At 40.2% G+C, this 23358-nt stretch overlaps 1 protein-coding gene across 1 annotated transcript in view; it reads right to left on the bottom strand.

Annotated features, from left to right (window-relative positions):
- Nucleotides 1-23358, bottom strand: part of ARHGAP6 (Rho GTPase activating protein 6) — a 249467-nt gene that overhangs the window by 12708 nt on the left and 213401 nt on the right. Inside the window, exon 10 of the mRNA XM_058535432.1 lies at nucleotides 6605-6702. Coding sequence (XP_058391415.1) covers nucleotides 6605-6702 — 98 coding nt within the window. The remainder of the gene's footprint in view (nucleotides 1-6604; nucleotides 6703-23358) is intronic.

The raw sequence follows: 23358 nt of genomic DNA on the forward strand, positions 1-23358 counted from the left end.
CTGCCACAGCAGATCTGTATTTATGGAGGATTTTCACATTAATCATGCTCAGTTCTGCCAAGCATCCATTATGAAGAATCCTAGGAAGAAAGGCACCTCACTCCAAAGAGACACAGACATGGATCCAAACTCCCCACCAGGTGATGAATCCAGCACCCTGGACATTAGAACTTGTCCAGGGCTTTTGTGAAATTTTTCTCCTCATTTTTAGCTCTTATTAATTCCCTCCTAATAGCCCTGGCATATGGAGGCATATGACAGATGAAGAGAAAACAATGTTAACTTTATTAATTTTATTTACAGTATGCATGATAAAACACCTTCAAATGAACATTTTGCAAGTTTATAAATAAGTTGTGAATCACAGTAAAGATGTTGGAAGAAAGAGGTGATGTGATAAATTCTCCCTCCATCTTGAATTGCCTTTCCATAGAAGGCACAGTTACACTTTTTGGAATTTTTCATTATGGAATTCTCTATTCCACATACGTTTTTCCTAAAATCGTCTGGCTGAAAAGGCTTTCTTGAATGGAGCGTGTGTGTCTTTGTGTGTGCATGTGTGTGAGGTTAATGCTTGATAACTTCAAAGGAACTGGGACAGAATGACAGCTGAGGCCACCAGCTACGGCCAGTCAATTGGATTCCTTCCTGTTACGCTATACTGGTAAAGTGGGATTTCTTGTCTCTGAAAATTTCCTGAGAACTTTTCTGATTTTACAAATCCTAATAAAAGGAAAACAGAAATTATAGTTCATCTTGTAACACTTCATGGTTTTGTGGAAGAAGACATTTTTTATGACAATCTTTGAAAGATTAAAATAAATTACATGATAATTTGTGATTAGAAGAAATTCTCTACAGGATTTAAATGTGATGCTTTTAAATTATAAGAAGGCTAAATGCTCCAGCATCATGAAGGAGGAAGACCTTATTCAACAGGAAAGCAATTACTTTCCAGTTCTGAAATTTTACCTTTGAGACGACTATGGGTCTTCATCCATGATCCTCATTGGCTGGCCATCAGTTTTGCTATTTTGGGGGGCAATTTCAGTAAAAACTTTGTGAAGGCCATTAGCAGAATTAAATACAATGAAATTTAAAAGTGTATGCCTATGGATTTGGTTTATCCATATCGGCCTTCTTCCCAAATGCAGTTAAATTTGTTGTATACTGATTTTGTTCCCAGAATATAGTAGGGAAAAATGCTCTACTTAGCCTTGTATGCTGTATAGGTATACCATATAGGTATGCGTGGTTTTATGTAATTTTTTAATGGTTCGTTTTTTCCCCAGAACGTTAAAGCAGTTGAAAAATTGAAGAGTAGGTGCATTAGAACTTACAACATTATATTAAGTTTAAATGCTTTATTTATGCCCAAACAGAATTTTATTATTATTTTAGTTCAGGTTAACTCAATTAAAAATTATTTACGACTGTCACTTGGTCCAGAGAAATTGTCAAACATAGCAATTCTCTCGGTTGAAAATGAGATAAACAAAGAAGCACATTTTCAAAATGTTATTGATGAGTTTGCTTCCATTTAAGCCAGGGGCACATATTTTCCCTTTTGTTTCAGTCTCTAGTATGGCTTGGCGCGGCATTAGTCTTTTAAAAGATTTTTGACGTTCTGTTCATCACAGATTTTTGGCGTAAATTTTGATTTATAAAAATATTACATTTCAATATTGTTCATTTTGATGACGGAGCTTTTTTTAAAATTTTGCACCTAGATGAGCACCTCATTCTCCTTGCCCTAGCCCCAGCCCCGCTATGACACCTCTGTACCTTGTCATCTTGATTAACCTTCCATTCTCATCCCCTATTTCCTTACACCCCTAAATCAAAGGAGGGGGATCTATCTTAAGTATCTCTGAAGAAAAGCATATAATTCTAATAAATATAGCAGACAAGCAATTAAAAACCTCGAAGTCTTGCATTGTTACTAATGTCTCTTCTAATCTCCCTTTGGCATTCCATTTTGGTTGAAGCCAAAAATGTAAGTAGACAAGCCCAGGAAAAAATAATGAACCCTCCTTTCACTCCCCTAATTCCATTGTTGCATAAAGAAGAGAAAAACTCAAACCAAAACATCAAATTCCCAAATATCACTAAATGTTTGATCTTTCAAAACAGAAATTATAATAAATATGTTCCTATTCTTGGTTCTACACTCTTCTGAAAATTTACTTTTCCACTCCAAATAAAATCTTTTGCAGTTTCCACGTGGAGGGCAGAAATCAAAAGCTTTATTTAGATATGTGAACTGACGGTAAAGAACAGAAGCTTCAGGAAAAAACCCAAAGGGTCAGAAGAGAATAATGAGGGAGATCATGCGTCACCGCACTGAAGGTATTCATTTTAGAAGCTACTGATGCTTCCCACTCTGTCGTCTTCCTGCTAATCCTTTGAATTCTTACCTTTTATAGCCTAACTCTCAACCTTTTAGCTGAGTTTTCACTCAATAAAGTCTTCAAAACAAGAATTCTGTCCATTCCCATTGTGCCACAGCTCGTCCAGGCCCTCTCCCTCATTCTCTGCAAACATGCAATCACCTCCAGTCCCTCCCCAAATCTGCCTGGCCTAGTGCGAGCAGGCTGTGTTCCCACTTCAGTGCCTTTTCACTCTCACCCCTCTCTCTGTTCCAGAACCAACATCGTCATCCTGATGCCAATTAGATCAGGCACGTACAGGTGGGCTTTGCCTTTAGACACTGGCACAACTCAACATGAATGGGTTCTCTCTTGTGCCATATTGCCTTCATAGATTGCTATCTCGTGGATAGCAAGATAGAATCTGGTGATGCCCAAGTCTTTGGTAAGTAGTTGTAAATAAACAAAATGGTGAAATTCGAAGTAATGTGACAATAATCATTAACACTTATTAAAAACCAGATACTATTCTAATAACACAACAACTCTATAAAGTAGGTGCTACTTTTTATCTTTAGTTTACAGATGAGAAAACTGAGACAGAGAGAGATGAATTTATTTACCAAAGACCACACAGCTACTAGCAGTGGAACCGGAAGTTGAACTCAGATGATCTAGCTCTGGATTTGAGGCTCGTAACCAGCACATTATGCTATACAGGTGTGTGCTATTGATGGATAACTGACATACCAATGTAGCCAGCACCATCTGGCATTTGGGGTACCGTAATTTGTCACCTCTTTAATCTATCATTAATGTAATCTATCATCACTGTAATTCATTGCCACTACTTCCTGATTTAAGCACCACCCCTAGCCTGCCATTTAAGGGCTTATCCTCTCTGTGCTGGTCAGCCTCTTTTTTGTGTCCACAGCTAGCCAACATATTTACTGTTATTTACAGGCCCTGGTTCAAGCTCCCCAAACATCCAAGCCTGGTGACACCTCTCCAGTCTTCAAGTTCACTGCAAATCCTTGCTCTTCTTAGAAGCCATCCCTGAGACTACATGCAAGTCACATCTCTTTCACTTCTCCAAATCCCAAGTGGATTTATGGTTTGGAGTATTGGTTCCCTTCCTTTGTCAACACAAAAAGCCCTTTTTAATGTCAAAAATCACCTACCTAGAATCTCCATGTGATAGTAAATATGTAGTATCTAATGTGGAGGATCTAAGCCAGAGGTTCTTACCCTTGGCTGCTCAGTGGAATCTCATGGGGGAGCTTTTAAAATCCCAATGTCCAGACGGTACCCTAGAACAATTGAATCAGAATTTCTAGGGATGGCATCCAGACATAGTGGTTCTTCAAGCTCCCTAGGTGATTAGAATGGGCAGGCAAGTCTGACAAGCAATGGCCCAGCACATATCATTTTGCACTCTGTGACATACTTAATAACATGCCTCCTATTGTTTTTACCCTTGCAGGCTTCCTTCAACAAGTCTACAAGCTGTTAAAGTCAAAAATATGCCTTGAATAACACTGCAATGAATAACAACAATAAACAAACACATAGGGACAGAGATTGGATTGGTGGTTACCAGAGGGGAAGGGGGGAGGGAGGAGGGTGAAAGGGATAATTCGGTACATGTGTGTGGTGATGGGTTGTAATTAGTATTTTGGTGGTGAACATGATGTAATCTATGCAGAAATAGAAGTACAATGATGTACACCTGAAATTTTTACAATGTTATAAACCAATGTTACTGCAATAAACAAAAAATTAAAAAAAAATATGCCTTTATATTTTAAGCTTTCACTACTCAGTGCGCATCATGGACCAGCAGCATCACAGCATCATTCGGGAGCTTGTTAGAAATGTGGATTCTCAGACTTCCTCTCCCAGACCTACTGATTCAGAAAGAGCATTTTAACAAGATTTCCTGGTAATCCATATGCACAGTATAGTTTGAGAAGCGCACATTTAAGGCATGGAGAGACTACCTACAGCTTGAGAGGTAGGATTCTCAAGCCTCAAAAGGCCATTAAAACTAAATATTTATTTATGTAAGTATTTTTCTTCAGGACATCATTATCATTCTTCTGGGCTGATCCTTGGCCTGTACCTAAAGGAAAAAAAACAAACATTCCCATCTCCTCCTTACTAAGAAAATCTTCTCCAAATGTATTCTATTTGATAATGCTGATAGTCTCTGACATCCACAGAGCTCCTGTGAGCTCCCCTCCCTTTCCTTGAAGCCCTGACACTCACCTAAGGTCTTGGTCTAGGGTCAGCTTGCCTAGACCTTACAGTTCTTATTCTTATAGGGATAGGGAACAGAAGAGGCTTGACAACTGTACTTCTTGGGATGGGCTTAATATGCCTGCTTCCTCCTTTTCCTAAGAGTAGAGAAAGGAAGGCTCACTTCTTGGTATTTACATGCAAAGATCGTACTTGAAAACCACATAAAAATAACTTCCACCAACCATTCTTCAAAGTACAATATTTATATATTTAAAAATGCCCTATAAAAGCAGAAATTCAGTAACTCAAAATCAGTGGTTTTTTAGGTGTGTGTTTTCTAGCTCTCCCACAGAGTACCCATGAAATGTTGTAAATGCAGTTTAATGAGGGATTCACAAATAGACATGCAGCCATGTCTGTTTTCTTGCGCAGAGGAGAGAAATATGTGAGTTTCTTAAAATTCTGGTTATACAAGATCTACTGTGAAAAAAAGCCATTTGTTAGTTTAAATTAGAACTTACACCTTGATGACAGTTAGAAATCTAGGAAAAATTTAAGCGAGCCTAATTCTCTAATATGAAAAGCAAAACTGTGAAATGTCAGCCCATTTACACAATTTGAATATATTTTTATTCACTCGTGGCTCTTGGGGCTTGAATCCGGGCAGAACAACTTACTTGAACCAGAATTGGGCCTCATAACTATTGGCACAGAGATGGATTTTAAAAAGTGCATTTGAAAGGATGATCTAATTAAAAAATCTTCCCTGCTCTGCAAGAAATAGAGTGAAGCTGAATTTAGCAGTGCTGTTAATGCAATGACCCAGGAAAGAAGGGGTCTGAACAATGCAAAATTTCTTTTCACCAAATTTCTCTGAAGAATATAATTTTTTAATGTCTAAAATAGTTTTAAATGAAAATTAATACATCAAATTCAACATCAGTATAAAGGAACAATTTAACCGGTGTCAGTGTTTCTAAAATACCATTGAATAAGACATACCACTATTTTATATACGACTAAGAGAAAATGCTATGAATTAAATTAGGACATGCCATTGATTATGAGATTAATCTTAATTTCAGAGATGATAAAACATGGGGTAAAATGTGCCTTAGAATTGTTGAAATTCAGTAGATTAAATGCACAACATAAGTGATACTTTCATGAGAGGATAACAACTTTTCCTGTCACAAATTTAAGGTCTGGGGTCATGGTGGCAACATCGCTCCTGGTTAATGATGCACTATTATTCCCTTAACTGGCTTTGCCAAATGCTCAGCAGCGCCATACACTCTGCCTCTGCAGCAAATGGTTGAGATTAATCATAAAATCTGACTAACGCAAGAATTCATTGCTCCTCCCTTGGGGGCAAAAATGGTGGCAAACCATAGCCTACAGCATAGCTTGCATTTTACTCATTACAAACATGGGTGCATGTGGAGACCAGGGTGCATTTTTATCAAAAGGATGCTAGCTACAAAGAGTGGGAGAATCAAGAGGGTGCACACCTCTATTTTCAAATGGGCACCTAGGCCTTGGCTGAGGTCTGTCTTGTGGTTTGTTAATGTGTTGCTCGCGCTGGTAAATTACACACATACAATGCATCCAGGCACAGCCTTAGCGGCCCCTAGTAAAGTTATGAAGATTCTAGAGCGAGAATCACTGATAGGCATCATGATCAGTCCCTTGAGCTTCTTCTCAGTGATTTAGTGCTTTTTTCCCCCAGTAAACACAGTCAAAAAGACATCAAGGGGCTATAAAAAGACAAAAATAAAACAGAAAAATCCCCTAAAGCAGTTTCTAATTCAATAAGTGGATTGGTAAGACGGAAGTATTTTCTGGTTAAGTGGACGGATCAGATTTGCCAGAAAGTTGCGAAAATTCCACTTCAAGTCACCCTGCATGGAGTTATATAAACCTTTGTAATTATTTAGAAATGGAAATAGAAATCCCCAGGGTGGCCCTAGCGGATGGAACAACCGGGTACTCACGATGATTGGGAGGCCTTTCTTCTGAGTAAATAGTCCACCACGTCTGGATCAGTCTCCAACAGGCTGATCAGCACTTCATTCTGGAGATCCGGGGGAACCTAGAGGGGCCAAATGGTGAGGCGTAAATAAAAACCATTCCAGAAAGAGGCAAACCAAGGTCATTGGCAACTTTACAATAGCATAAAGTAGAGCCTTAAACGTCATAAGAGAAGAGAGTGATTCGTTGGTTAAAACCAAACCTACACTAACCCATACAGCCAGTGTAATTCTTAGGGCAAATTGGATGATTACCAAATAGTCATATTCAATTCAAATTGTCACTCCTCTTAGGACTGGAGATACAGCCTGATCACTTGGATACCTCTGTTGTTCAGACAAGATTTTTCTTGGCTTTGAACAAGCAAAATATCGTGGTTAAGAGGAATGGTGTTCATAATTTATTGTCCAAACAGGGACACTTTCTAGAGTTCATATTTATAATTATGCCAAGGCAACAGGCATAAATTATGGCTGTCTTGGGCAGTTCTGGAACATATGATCAGTTTATTAAGAGGACAGGCCCTTGAGCCAGACTACTTGTGCTTGGGTCCTGGTTCCAATTACCAGCTATGGGTCTCAGTTTCATCATCTGTTAAATGGAGATAATAATAGTACTCACCACAAAGTGTTGCTGTGGTGATTAAATGACTTGTTATATATTGAGAACTCAGAACAGTACTTGGTAGATAGTAAATACTCAAAAAAAAAGTGCTGACTACTACATTTGCACATGTCATTTTATCTTTCAGTGCCTGCCTTCACTCCTTTCTTGCATCCTGGTCCATCAACAATTAAAAGTTTCTCGCTTATAATTTGACGAGGCATTTACTAGAGTTCTATAGATGAGCATCATGTTTCTCTAAGCCTAATCCACAATGCATTAGAAGATGATCTTACAATCCTAAATCACTCATGTGGAAATGTTCAATGAGAAAAGACTGAACTCAGCACCAACGGTTTTCTACTCTGTAGGTGTTGGTAGCTCAACCAAAGGAAATTCAAACTACTGAGAGAATAAATTTTCAGTCTGACTCTCTCACACGTGGGCTCAGAGACAAGACTCTTAAAAACTGCTGGGACAAGTTTTTTGAGAATAAGTGGTTGGTGGAAGAATTTGCCTCCTGCCTCTTGCAGAACTTAATTCTTCTTGAGCTCTGAGAAGCTGGAAACAATTTTATTAATAAAAACAGGGATGAGAAAGCAATGAAATGCTTTCCTTCTCTCGTAAATCTGTTCCTCCTACTTCATCCTGAATCTTCATTAATGACGTTGCCAAACCCTAGTCACACAAACTCAAGATCTGGGTTGCATTCAAGCTTCTTTGTGTCCTTTCCTCTCCCTGTTCAGAGCCAGGAGGTCTACTTGATTTCATCTCCGTGATGCCTGTTATTTCTTTCCTTTATCTTCCATTCCCATTGCAATGATTCAAGTTCGAGCCCTCAGTACCCCTCTGTAGTGGTCATCTGGTGGCCATTACCAGCTCCATTTCCCTCTTATAACAGTCATATCCCAAGTTCCCTCTGGAGAACCAACTACTCCCCAACTCAGCTCAAGGGTGAAGTGTAACCTAGTTTAAGCCAATGATCATTCCATTGCCAGACTACCATGGTTGCCTGAGCAATGGGCGTATGACTCCATTAGAGGCAATGAAAAGCTGTGAGAAGTTCCCTGAGACTCCTGAGAGAGAGGATACAGGGCCTGTAGCCATATGGGACCTGAGGATTGTGCTGACACTTGAAGAAACAATACCAGGAAATGGAGAGAAAGAAAGAGTCTCTTGACATCATTTGAGTCCTAGGTAAAGCTGTGCCTGAAGCCATCCAGTATTTGCTTTTGGATTGTTCAGCTATGTGATTCCTCAAATTCCTTAAGCTAGTTTGAAGTTTTGGTGGAAAAGAAAGGTACATCCTTGATGGGTCTTTGATGCAACAGTTTGCTAACTTGTGTACTATCTATTTCCTTCAACATGTGCATCAAATTTCTTCTCTGCCTGGTTGTCAGAATGCTCTGATCAAGATACTCGCTTGCTCAAAACCCTTTTTTGTCCCTATAGCTGAAGCCCTCCACTTGCTTTGCTGGCCTCAATCTGTATTTCCCACTTTCTCCTTACACACCTTCCACTTCAGCACCACTGCACTTCTCACTCTGGCCTTTTCCCACCTCATTCCTTTAATTCATTACATAAATATTTGGTGAATGCTGACTGAGCGCCAGGCACTGGATGCTGGGATTCATCTACAAACCAAACAAACAAGAATCCTTGTCTCCTTGAAGCTGACAGTGAATATGGCAAGACTGGCATTAACCAAATAAAGAAAACCTAGCATGGATCACATGGAGAAAAACAAAGCAAAGAAGCGTGATGGAGAATGCTGGGGGGTGGGAGTGTGATTTAAATAGGATAATCAGGTCACAGAGAAACTGATATTTTAGCAGAGAACTGAAGTTGATAAAGGAATTGGAGAAAATCATTCCCAGTAGAAGGAAGAAAAAGTCAATAAGATCTTAAGTCAGAAGCAGCAAGGAGGCCAGTGAGGTTGGGACGGAGTGAGGGGAAGGAGGCGAGTGGTAGGAAGTGGGTCAGGTAGCCAAGGCCAGATGTTGTGGAGTCTTATGGGTCACAATAAGGACTTCTGCTCTCAATCTAAGTGGGTGGGGAGCCACTGGAGGTTTTGAGCAGAGGATTAACATGAATTGTCATCACTCTGGCTGCTGAGTTGACAGCAGATTCCAGGGAAGCAAGGGGTGAAACAGGGAGTGCAGATAGGGGCTGCCGATATATCCAGAAGAGAGATGATGGAGTGCTGTAGGAGGATGGTGAGCTGACGGGAAATATTTGGATCCCGGAGACAGTGAAGGTAGCGATGATAGCATTAGCTAATTTGTTAGATGAAGGGAGAAAGAGAGAGGGAGAGGGAGTAGGAGAGGGAGAATACAAAAGAATGACTGCAATGTTTGGGGCCTAGACACCTGGAAGGATGGGGTTGCCGTTGACTGGTATAGAGAAGCTGCAGGAGGAGGAGGCTGGGGATCAAGATTAGGGGTATGGCTTTGATATGATAAGGGTGAGAGAGGCCTGTGAGACATGCAAATAAAGGAGAGATCTAGTAGGTGATTGGGAATAAGGACCTGGGGTTCGGGGGGAGGCTCGGGCTGGACACAGAAATTTGGAAGACACATGTAGATGACATTTAAAGCTCTTTTTTTTTGGTGAGGAAGATCAGCCCTGAGCTAACATCTGATGCCAATCTTCCTTTTTTTGTTGAGGAAGATTAGCCCTGAGCTAACATCCGTGCCCGTCTTCCTCCACTTTATATGGGAAGCCGCCACAGCATGGCTCGGCAAGCGGTGCATTGGACCGCGTCTGGGATCCGAACCAGTGAACCCTGGGCCGCCACAGCTCTGTGACCAAATGTGATGGCCTGAGAATGAGAATGGAAGAAGAGAAGTGGCGGGACTTTTAGGTCAAGGCTGACAGATTCTGTTCTCTTACTTTATTGAATAAATTAAACAAATAAAAAGACTGCTAATTTTTACTGTGATTTTTTCAAACAATGTGACCCAACAGATATGCACTGTTATATCAGTTTGTGAAAAAGTAATACCTAAAGGGTGAAAATGAGAAGAGAAAGAACTCATTTTTATAAAATGAACAGCAAAGCAAAAAATAATATAGGCCAAAAAATGTATATCCTGAACTTTTAAAAAAAGAAACTTCCATGAGCAAATTAGAAAAAATATTTATATTTTCATCCAGTTAGTTTAATTTAAAATTTTCTATGCTTAGACATGTAATAAAAAATTTTGCTCCAAGCACCAATCCATTCCCACTGAAGAATAAACAACTAGAGTGCATGTCCTTCAGAGTGGTATAAGCATCACAATATTAATTCTTTGAGAGTATATGGCGTGTCTAATGATAAATTATTAACTTGGATACATTATTAGAATAGGTTACAGAAAGTATCATTATTTAAAAAAGAACTTTCCATAACATTTTGTTAAACTATTCTGCAATTCAGAGTTTTTACTCATTCAACTAGGCTTGATTCCCAACCACTTATAATTATTGAGGTTTATTTTATGTAGCACATGTGACTTTCACTGGGTAACAAATGCAAATAGAAAGGGTCAATACTATAAATCTATCTATAGTTTCTTTTTAAAAGACCCATGATCCCATTTTGGCTTGGAGACGCTATTTACAAATAGGTAAAAAGATATAGTTAAAAAACGTGGATCTGTGCATTGCAGGAAGGGTAGATAATATTTTCCTATGTATTATGTAAGACTATAGTGTACACTGACTATCTGTACACAATCTGTTATTTTAATTAATTTATTTATATCCCTTCTTGTTACAAAATGATTTAAAGCAGCTTCAAAAATTCATATGATAAACCCACGTTTGTTTGTTTTTTAATAAAAGAATGGTTCAGAAAATTGGGGCCAGTGGGAAAATGAGGGTAGAGAACTTGAAATGATGCCTGGAACTGACTTTTAATATTCATACATCATCATCCAGTGCTCTTTTCCCAATAATTCCTCTAATCTTTATCTATATTTGCACATTTCATTTCCTATTATTTAACAAAAATTTAAAACTACTGGTTCAGTTCAATTGGATGAGCATTCATTTTCTATTAATTTAGATACTTAATAGAGAAACAAAAGTCAAGGGAATGAGGTGATAGAAAACAGGAGCTTACAGTAAGTAAGAAATATCCATCAGACCATTCCCATATGCATTCCTTTTCAGGAATTAGGATGCTGTCAAAAGAATATCTGACTAAGAGCTGATAGCTCCTGAGGTCCAATTTTGGCTCTGCTGCTTATAATTACAGTCACGTGTGCTTAATGACGGGAACACTTTCTGAGAAGTGTGTTTTTAGGTGATTTTGTCATGCGAACACCATAGAGTGTACTTAGACAAACCTAGATAGTACATAGCCTACTACACACCTAGGCTGTATGGTACTAATCTTATGGGACCAACGTTGTACATGTGTACCGTCGTATATGCAGTCCATCATTGACGAAAATGTCGTTATGTGGTGCATGACTGTAATGTAAACTCGGACATATCAACCATCTTCTTCAGGGTTCTGTTCCTGCATCTGAAAATCCAGGCATATCCTCTCTGTCCCATTTTCCTTTACGGAAGTGTTAAGGGGATCAAAAGGGCTAACAGATTTGAAAGTACCTTACCAACTGCAAAGGGGTTTAGAACAAAAGATTTTATTAGAAATAGACAAAAAAATTAATATATTAAATACTTAAAAAATAAAAGCAGGTAACATGGAGATGGCCAACATTTGTTTCGCAATTTTTTTCTTGACTAACAGTCATCCATCTCTGCCTCTTATCCTGTATTCTTGCAGAGAAGCATCACTCTCTTCTCTTTTGCTTAATTCTTTTGGTGGGGAACTAAGTGATGGGATTTGCTCTCGATATGCTTCTGCTCCTGACCTCCCCCTGAATTTCTAGAGTTGCAGTTTGTGACCTCTCAGCACCTCAACTGCAATGGTCTTGAAGCCAGACTCTGTGTAGCTTCTCCCTTCTGGTTCCTTCTCTTCTGCCAGACCTCAAGTCTTTGGGTTGGTTGCATCACTGAAAGGTAAATTTCCTGAAGGCAGGAATTATCTGACTTGTCTACTCAGAACTGATACAGGCTTCTCAGGTTGCAGTTCTCTGTCAGCTAGCCTCCTTTGCAGCTAGGGCAAAATCATGTGTGCTAATCCTGGCCAAGGTACCCCAAGGGGGTTCTTGTAGGAGCTTCTGGAAAAGGTTCTTCTCCATGTTAAGAAGAGATGCACAAGAGGAAACATCTCCCTTCATCACTGGATGTGATGATGGCTGCAAGAGATGCTGGAAATGACTGCAGTATCTGCAGCTGAAGATGGCAGAGCAGAGAGAGCAAAAGTATGAGTGAGCTGCTAAAACTGTGCCCCCCTAGGCTTCTTATTATGTGAGATAAGAAATCCTGATGTTAGTAGCCACCTGAAATTGATTTTTCTCCTCCTTGCAGTCAAATGCTTCCTAAATTATGCCTCTTTTCCTCCTCTTTGCCTCTCTACTCTTTTCTCTCCTGAAACTCCTCGCTGCACATCCATCACCCTTCACCCACTTACTCACTCAGTATTGTCCTCTTCCACAACACAAGCTAGGTGGTGTTTTCTACCCAATGGATGCTCAATAAATGTTGTTGGAATGGCTACAAATAATAATCAAAAATAACCCAAGATTATTGCTCTTCATGGTGTACACTGGTTCTGTTACCTTTGTCTAGATGCTTCTCTCTGCTTATAAGTAGTACCAATGTCACGCTCTAGCAAAATCTCCTTGTCATTAATTTCTATAGTTGGAAAATAAATTTCCTTTCCCAACTGAGGATCATCAAAAATTTTCTAACAGGTTCTTAAACTATTGTTCCTGTCAATAAAAAACTCTAAAAATGAAAAATATGACTCAATAATCAACAATTTTTTTCTTTTTTCTTCTGGGATTTTGTATATAGCAAAATGGAAACTAAGGAGCAGGATCATGAAAAGCACATTACTCTTTCAAATCAATAAATTCTGCACGTTTGAATGAAGAAACAAAACACAGACCAAAAGGCTTCTTCGCTTACAATTTATTGTTTCACATTAAAATCTCCACTGGGTTTTAGTCAACTATTTAGTAACTTTAGATATTTTCTAAAGGTACCATTTATGGTTGTGTTTATCTAGAGACTCAACTCCTTAGATTTTCATGCGTTCCTTCAAAGCATAATGCTATTTCAAAAATCAAAAGAACTTTGGACTCTCCTGCTTCAGAGAAAAAATGTAAACACTGCACATATGAAGGAATAAAACTGTCACAATTAAAATCCATGCTATCAAATTAAAAATGAAACCATGAATGATTGCCTAGGGTGGAACTGCTATGATGTACTTTATTCCATAAACCACAGAAAGGGAAAAAATGATTCGAGTTTTCTCCATTTACTAAGTCACTATAACAAACCATTAAGGGCATCTCTAAGAGCCATTCCCAGGATCCAGCCCTACTGTACTTGCCACTGGGTGCTCCACACCAATCCACCACTTTGCACTGGACCAAGAAGGATGCTTTGGCATTTAAAAGTCTACTATTCCATAGCAAAAGTAAATAGCACTGGAAGTCATGATGACATTTTTTTAGTTAACAAATACACTGAAAGAAATCACTTTGGTTGTTTATGGGAGAAAAAGCTCAAACATGGGCAGGCCCAGCCTAGAACTTTTGTGTGGCTCTGTTGTGGAGGATGGCTTAATATTATATAAGGGGGTCTGGGTGCATTGGAGGGTCAGAATGCACTAAATTCAACAAATTTTTCTCAAGTGCCTGATACATGCCAGGCAGTGTTTTTGGCAACTGGGGCACATTAATGAACAAATCAGTCGAAGAGCCCAGGACTCATGGAGCTGTGTTGGGGAGGACTCAAGGGAGGAAGATGAAGAAGAATTAGCAGTCTTTGCTCCATGGCAATAGGTTAAAGGAAGTGGAAACAGCTCAGATGTAATACGCTTCTGCTCCCCGCCACCTGCGTGTGCTGCCAACAGTACATGCATTCTGACATTGAAGACAGGGACAACGTGGGCAGGCTCCAACAGGAACACCTACTGGCTCTTGCAGCCATCTGCTGGCCTGAACATCAAGTGGGTCAGTGTTATGATTAGTCCAGAGGGATTAATACTGTTGAAAGTCTCCTTTGCTCTCCATTTCCAAACTGGCTAAAATATTCTCTTTCTTCCCCCGCAAATGGACTCCATATCTGAGACGCCACATTAAAACACCTTGTCTTGGGTGTGGGGAGGAATCATGCTATAGAAGTAATTCAATTAGTTGCTGCAACACTTGGGCAAATGATATTGGCTTAGTCCTCATGAAATGGTGGTGAAATGTAGATAAGCCAATGATGTACGTGATGACTAGCCCAACTCCTGGCACATAAAACAGTGGTTATTTAAAAAACAGTGGTTATTTAAAAAACAGTGGTTATATAAAAACGGTAATGGAAATCATATATGATTATCTGGAAACGTTGGTAGGGGGTGGTTTCTTGTTTGATGACCTGGATTACTGCTTGACTCCTTTTGATTTGGCATGCAAAAGAAGTTTTAAGCAAATGCAATATGCGCTGGGGGATGAAGAGAACACAGAGCAAAGCTTGGCTTCCGAGCTTGGAATCCTCATCTCAGCCTCTGACCCTTGCTCCCAGTAGTTCTCATTTGAAATTTCCCACGTGCGCTGTGCTGGTCCCCAGCTCAGGCTGACGAACCAGCGGGGTGGGAACGCCAGTGCGTTCCCACGTCTCCATTGCACTCCGGACCTTTCATCAGCCTACGAGGGTGGTGCCTTCTCTTCTTTCTCTCTCTCCAAAAAAGAAGCCCTAGTAGCAATCATATAGTATCAGCCCTTAGAATGAGCTGACAGTTTTCTCCACTGTGCTCTGAAGCTCTTATTAATTCCAAGAGCAACGATGAGTTTTCTCTGGGATTCCCAACATCAATTACAGAAGCAACAGCTTTCAGAATAATTAATGTGTAAATGATTTAGTTGGTGAATGCTTTCTGCCTTATAATGATACCAGTGACCATTTCTAGATATGATCCTCCTTTTTTATTTCCAGTGTTCTTGGAGAGTATCATTTTATGTTACCCAGTTTTTAAATTGTTGTTGATATCAGAAATGGAGGGTCATGATTTAAAGGTAAGGGAATATAAGGGGTATGGGCACTAAACCAAAAACAAACAACAAAAATAAATTTTTTTCTAGCAATATATTGTTGCTGTATTTATTCAACAAATAATTATTGAGCACTCATTTTCTGTAAAGTACTTTTTGTAAAGGTGCTGTGGATGTCAGTGAACAAAACAAACGAAAATCCTTGGCTTCATTAAGTTTGCATTCTATTAGGTGTCAATAAGCATGATAAATAAGTAAATTATATAGTGAGTTAAAAGGGGATAAAGTGCTATAGAAAAAAGAAAAAGTGCAGAGTAAGGAACTAGGAGTATATATGTGCGGGAGCAGGTCACACTGTTACACAGAGTGGTCAGGGTGGGCTTCGTTGCAAAGGCGACGCTTGAAAGTGCTTTGATAGGGCAGACATCTTATCAGTTTAATATAATAAAACTGATGAGTTTATTAGCAGTGATCTTTTTTTTTGAGTGCCTAGTATATGTCAATTCTTTCCCCAAGTACCTTAAAATGTCATTTCTAATTCTCAAAATAATCCTATAAAGTAGGTAACTTCATGTCATTTTTTTACAACAGGAAAATGAAGGCTTAGGGAAGTTAAATATGGGGCCAAGACCACAGAACAAGTATACACCGCTGAACAGAGATTTGAATTCTGGTAGCTCATTCCAAAGCTCATGGTCTTTTCACCATCTTGGCTGTTTCCCAAGATGTGGTTTCCCAAAGTGTGGTTAGGAAACTACCAGAATGCCCTGGAGGTGTTCATTAGAAAGTGCAGATTCCTGGGCCCCATCCCAGTGCTACTCAATCTGATTCTCTGGAGTACGGCCCAGGAATCTGAATGTCTGACGAGTTTCCTTGCTACTCTGCTGCACACTCAAGTTTGAGAACCACTATTACAATTTGCTGCCTTGGCCTTTCCATAGAGTGATCATGATGGCTGTTATCATGACCTGTTTCCAGCTCTAGGATTTCCAACCTAGTGCCCGAAAAGCAAACACCTGGTGCAAAAGATGGTCCTAGCCAGACTCTTGAACTGTGTGTCAGCCTCTGAATCTAGGCACTTCTTATTATGGGACAAAGCTAGGTTCCTTTCTGTCCTTTCCCATTAACTCAGATACTAGCCACTTGGGAAAGGCAGTCTCAACATCAGGAAATGAAGGACATTATTAACATGCAGAATAAACTTTCGCTCCCTGCCAGGCCTCTGTGGGCTTTTATATTCCTTCCATCCAGGTTTTGTGGAACTGCTGCCTCTAGGGTGCATTCTGCCTTCAAGGACAAACTCACAGCCACCTTTTCTAACAAGTCTTCCTTTCTAACACCGATGGGAAGCAATGCCTCCCTTTCTGAGCTCATAAACCCTTCCAAGGACTGTGAAACTGCACAATTGCTAACTACCTTTCCCCATCAGGTCCTGTCTCGCTTCATTCTTCCTTGTTTGGAATTATTGTACTAATTCTGAAAGCTTCTTAAAAATACAAAACAAAACAGCTATATACATGATTCAATTTTTGCCCACCCACACAGACCAGCTTTGCCAACCAGCCACCAGCTTTGCTATAACCAACTAGATTCTAAAATACCAAATATGCCAAGAGAATCTACAAAGTGATGAGATTAATTTTTCTCTGTGCCTTATGGAAATAAAAGTGGTGAAGTCAGTGCTAGACATAGAACCACACAGAGTTTAGAACTAGAAGGATCTTGGTTATCACCCGTTCTAACCTAGTCCTTTGATAACTAAACAAATAGAAATCTAAGAAAGTGAAGTCACACAGCTAATGTGTAGCAAAGATAGGACTATAACAAAGTTTTCTGATTCCTCACTGTCCTTTTTCTCAATCTATAACTCCTATAATCTGTCCAAGGAGATCAAGAATGCCTACGTTAATGGTTAACTTACTCTAAGAAAGTATCCTTAATTCCAACATGCCTAAAGCTTTTCACATGTATAAGGAGTAAAGATTAGTAATATGGAAATCATATGTCACAGAACTACAACTGAGTCGTCCATTGATTCAACCAATATTTCTTGTGTTTTGACCATGTGTCAGGCACAGGGGTATTGCAGTAAAGAAAGTAGATGGAAATGGACAAAAATTCATCCTGTCAAGGAGCTTACATTCTAGTGGGGAAACACAACAAACAAGAGAAATTAGTAAAACCCTGTATTAATAGTGGTGAGTGTCAAGGAGAAAAAGCAGGGAAAAGGAATAGGTAGTGGGGCTGTGTGTGTGGTGGTGGTGATAGGGGGTGGATTCTAGACAAGGTGGCCAGGAAAGGCCTCGTTGACAAGTAAAGACCACAGGCAGAGAACACAAATATGAGCTACTGCCCAAGAGAATCTAGACATCGATCTCTACAGAGAATGGCAAACAAAGATCAGATTTGGAAAATGTCGGAAAAGGTGGAAAACTGATGTTCTTCTGCTGTTTCTAGTAGTCCAGGTGGCCGGAAATGGGAAGGAGAGCAATGGCACAATTAAGATGATGACAACTGTACTTTCAAGGGGGCCAGGATGAGTTTTGTTAGTATCTGAGGTGAAAAGAAATGCCTGATGGTTTCTGGTTTCACATGAAGAACTTTGCTTAGAATACAGGATTTAGAGAGCAGAATTAAGATTGACGAGAGGTATTATTGTGTTAAAAAAAAACTCCAGAGAGCATGAATTAATGCCAAGACTACTTGGCAAGATGATATGTGACTTAAAACTTGATAAAAATGCTGAAAAGTTCAGACATTTGATTCATCCAAATATGTAATTAATTACAAGGATTTTGGCCAAAGTGTGAAATTTATGTAGAGTCAATGACTCCACATTTTTTGAGAGCTTACTGTGTGCAACACAGGGACAGTGCTTCAGAGACTCAAAGAGGAGCAAGACACTGTTCTATCTCAGTGAACTTTCCACTGTGGTAAACTCATTTTCTCTTCCTCCTGGGCATCCAGCAAGAACACATTTCCCAGCCTCCCTTGCAGCTAAGTATGGCTTGTGGCTGAGCTCTGGCCAATGGGATTTGAGTGGACATGATGGATGTCCCTTCTAGGTTTGGCCCATAAAATCCTAGAGGACTGCAGAGTCTCAAGATGCAAGGAGCTGGGGTCCCTAAATCACCACCTTGAAGGCTGTTTGCCAAACATCTGGTTAAACTTTATGTCAGCAAGATATTTACGTCTGTTATGCTGAAATACTGATATTTGAGCCAGCTCGTGTTGTCCAACCAATATAATTATTAATTAACATTTGCATAGAATTTTACAGTTTGAAGAATGCTTTCACATATCAAATGATTCTGGGAACCACCCTGGGAAATAGGTCATATTTTTATTTTTCCCATTTTACAGAAGCTGAAATTGATGCTTATGGAGTATTGAATTACTTGGTCGTGATCACATAGGTAAGACACAGAGGGCAAAGATTCTAAACTACTGGCTCTCAAATTTACAAAAAATAATTGGTGTAAGACAAGTATGGAAATAAATCTAATGCAAGGCATTTGATAAAGGTAGATAAAATATTAAGCAGATTCAAAAGAAGGAACTAGCACACTTAGTTGAAGAAGCCACAAAAGGCTCTAGTGGAATAGGTAAGATTTATGGTGAGTGTTTGCTAACTGACAAGAGAAATGGGAGCATAAACATGGAGAAAGTTCCTGCAAATTCTGACATGCAATATAAGTAGTGAACAGAAATAGAAGAAAGTTGGCATTTGTTCTAATGTTTCAAGGGAAGTTGGAGCAAGCAATGCAGTTTTCTGAAGGAAAACAGGAACTGGTAATTCAATACAAATCAAAAAAATGTTTATTGAGTGTGTGCCAGATGGAGGGCCTTCCAAAAGTGTACAGAGGATACAGAGAGGAGATAACAAGGGCACCGCCCATGTTTTAAATGCGTTTATAATCTACTAGGGGAAATAGTCATAAATGACTGCAACACAATGTTGAGTAAGATAAACATCAATGAGAACAGTAATGGGGTTCAAGGGACAAGAGAAGTGACATGGGAAAGTGACATGAGAAGGACACGGGAAAGATAGGTGAAGCTTCCTGGAGAAGGTAAAATGTCAAGGTTGACTTTGGAGGAGGTGTCATTGCTGAGGATGGTTGTGAATACATGAATTCACGAGGACCACATATAATTCCAAAAAGAAGGGTTTTATCAATATTTTGAGAAGGACACTGCTATATGAACAACTAAATGACTCCAAAATGTGACCATTGTTTAGGGAACAACAAAATGAAATTTATAATTTGGATATGTTTGTTTAAATATGGAATCACAGGGAGAGATGTCAAGATGGTGGCGTAAGCAGACTCTGAACTCACCTCCTCCCACAGACACAGCCAATTTACAACTACTCGTGGAAAAATTACCCCTGAGACAGAACTTAAAACTTGATAAGAAGAACTCCTGCAACAACAGACAATCCTAACTGAGGTGGAAGAGGCAGAAACTCCCTTCTGGAGAGAAAAAACGCCGCCTTCACAAGCCACAGCGCCTCACGGCCGCCCAGGAGCAGCCCAAAGGTATGCAGCCCTCCCTGGAGGCGCGGGGCTCTGAGCCGGGGAGCACCCCCGCTGTGGGCATTTTGTGCACCCAGCACAATCGAGACAAGTGGCATAATATCTGACTTTGCCTGCTACTAAAACATTGGGGAGTACCCCCAGAAAAGCTGGTTCACAAAGATATTAAAACCAGCTCTTAAAGGGCCCAGACGCAAACTGACCCGTTTCAGAAAGCAACCTAAAAATCACCAGAAAGAAAGGTGCACAGTGCTGTGGTGAAAAGAGACTCACCTAATAGGCCCTGAGTGCATCTCAGTGAGAGGTGAAACCTCTCCAGGGACTGGGACATTGGCGGTGGCCATTGTTGTGGCCTGGTGTGGGTGTGCTGACATAGACGCCATTGGAGTTCTCCCTGAGGACTGCTAGCCCAGGGTCTGCCCCACCCGCAAGAGCACCGGTTTAATCCAGCTCAGCCAGGGCAGGCAGCCCACCCTAGAGACTGGCCCCACCCAACAACAAGCCCTCAGGCAACTTGTGGGCCTGCATAGATTGGTGACTGGATTCTCTGCAGCCTGGCAACTGAGCCCACTTCAGTGGGGCAGGGCCTGCACAAGGAGCGGGTGGAGAGTGTGGGGTGGTGGTGGAGTGTGTGGGCCTCTCGCCGTGGAGAGATTGGGTCCGCTTCGGGAGGTCGGGGCGCGCACATGGGGCAGGACTGTGTTGACTATGTGTGTGGACCTGTGGGCGGCAGGGCTTGTCAGCTGCAGAAGACTTGTGCTTCTCAAAGACACACATAGGGGGTTTGCCCCACCTTCCAAAGCTTGAAACAATTGGGGGCTCCAGTGCCTGAGGCCAGCCCCACCTAGCTGCAATCCTCAGAGAGCTGACAAGAGACCTAAAGGCTGGAGGCTTATAGCAATTGTAAGCCCCTGAGCCTAACAACCTGCCACGCTGGGGGCCTACTCACTTAAAAGAAATACTGCAGCACAAATGTGGTATTAGAACTTGCAGCCAATTGTGCTGGGGCTCCCCACACCTGATAAAAAGACTGAAGGGCCCACAACAACTACAAGCAGCTGAGCATTACAACAGCTGGCCAGGAGCATAACTCGGCCTCCCTGGCCGCCTACAGGGAGAGCAAACAGGCCACAACAGAAGGACACATGTAGCCCACATAGGGGTCATCCCTGGAACATTGAGAACGGAGGGAAGCACACTGCACGCCTCCTAATGAATCACTCAAATAAGGTCACCTATCCAAGAGCAGGAGACGTAGCTGACCTACCTAATACGTAGTCACAAGCACAGGGAAAGAGGCAAAACGGGCAGGCAAAGGAATACATTCCAAGTAAGGGAATAGGACAAAACCCCAGAAAAGGAACTAAGTGAAACAGAAATGAGCAACCTACCCGACAGAGAGTTCAAACAAAGAGCGTTAAGGATGCTCACTTATCTGGGGAGAAGAATAGATGAACTCAGTGAGAATGTCAACAAAGAAATGGAAGATATAAAAAAGAACCAATCAGAAATGAAGAATACAATACTGGAAATGAAAAAGTCACTAGAGGGACTCAAAAGCAGAGTAGAGGATACAGAAGAACGGATCTGTGATCTGGAGGAAAGACTAGAAGAAATTACCCAAGCTGAACAGGTAAAAGAGAAAAGAATTAAAAAGAATGAGGACAGTCTAAGGGACCTCTGGGACAACATCAAGCACACTAACATCCATGTTATAGGTGTCCCGGAAGGAGAAGAGCGAGACAAAGGGGCAGAGAATCTATTGTAAGAAATAATAGATGAAAACTTCCCTAATCTAAGGAAGGAAGCAGACATCCAGGTACAGGAAGCACAGAGAGCCCCAAACAAGATAAACCCAAAGAGGCCCACACCAAGACACATCATAATCAAAATGTCCAGAATTAAAGATAAATAGAGAATCCTAAAAGCCGCAAGAGAAAGTCAAGTTACATACAAAGGAAACCCCATAAGGCTATCAGCTGACTTCTCAGCAGAAATCTTACCGGCTAGAAGAGAGTGGCATGATATGTTTAAAGTGCTAAAAGGAAAAATCTTACAGCCAAGAATACTCTACCCAGCAAGGTTATCATTCAAAATGGAAGGAGAGATCAAAAATTTCCCAGGCAAGCAAAAATTGAAGGAGTTTGTCACCAAGAAACCAGTGCTACAAGAAATGTTAAAGGGACTGATTTAAGCGGAAAAGAGAAGACCACTAATAAGAAAAATTATCTATTTCCATGGTAAGAGGGTAATGGATAGAAATGCAGAAAAAAGGGGTTAGATATGGTATCAAAAACATAAAAGGAGGGAGGAGAGGAGTTAAAGAGTAGAGCTTTCAGACAGAGGTCAAACTAAAGGGATCATCAATTCTGTATAGAAGAAGAGAGGAACAGAGAAGGACCACTAAAACACTGAGAAAAAAAAAAGTTAAAAAATGGCAGTAAGTACATACTTATCAATAGCTACTTTAAATGTCAATGGACTAAATGCTCCAATTAAAAGGCATAGGGTGGCTGATTGGATAAAAAAACAAGACCCATATATATGCTGCATACAAGAGACACACTTCAGACCTAAAGCCACTCACAAACTGAAAGTGAAGGGATGGAAAAAGATACTCCACGCAAATGGCAAGGAAAAGAAAGCTGGGGTAGCAGTACTCATATCACACAAAATAGACTTTAAAACAAAAACTGTAAAAAGAGACAAAGAAGGGCATTACATAATGATGAAGGGAACAATCCAACAAGAGGTTATAACACTTGTAAATATCTACGCCCCCAATGTAGGTGCACCTAAATATATAAAGCAATTATTAACAGACATAAAAACAGAAATAGACAGTAACACAATAATAGTAGGGGACTTTAACACTCCACTTACACCAATGGATAGATCATCCAAACAGAAGATCAATAAGGAAACATTGGCCTTAAACGACGCACTAGAACAGATGGACCTAGTAGATATATACAGAGCATTCAATACAAAAACCGAAGAATACACGTTCTTTTCAAATGCACATGGAACATTCTCCAGAATTGATCACATATTAGGCCACAAAACAAGTCTCCATAAATTTAAGAAGATTGAAATAATACCAAGTATCTTTTCTGACCACAACGTTATGAAACTAGAAATAAACTATAGGAAGAAAATCAGAAAAGCCACAAATACGCAGAGATTAAACAAAATGCTACTGAACAACGAGTGGTTCAACGAAGAAATCAAAAAATACCTGGAGACAAATGCAAATGAAAATACGACATGCCAGAATTTATTGGATACAGCAAAAGCGGTTCTAAGAGGGAAGTTTATAGCAATACACGCCTATCTCAACAAACAAGAAAAATCTCAAATAAACAATCTAATAATGCACCTAAAGGTACTGGAAAAAGAAGAACAAACAAAGCCCAAAATCAGCAGAAGAAGGGAAATAATAAAAATCAGAGCAGAAATAAA

The sequence above is a fragment of the Diceros bicornis genome, chromosome X, assembly GCF_020826845.1.
Source record: "Diceros bicornis minor isolate mBicDic1 chromosome X, mDicBic1.mat.cur, whole genome shotgun sequence".
NCBI classification, from domain to species: Eukaryota; Metazoa; Chordata; class Mammalia; order Perissodactyla; family Rhinocerotidae; genus Diceros; species Diceros bicornis.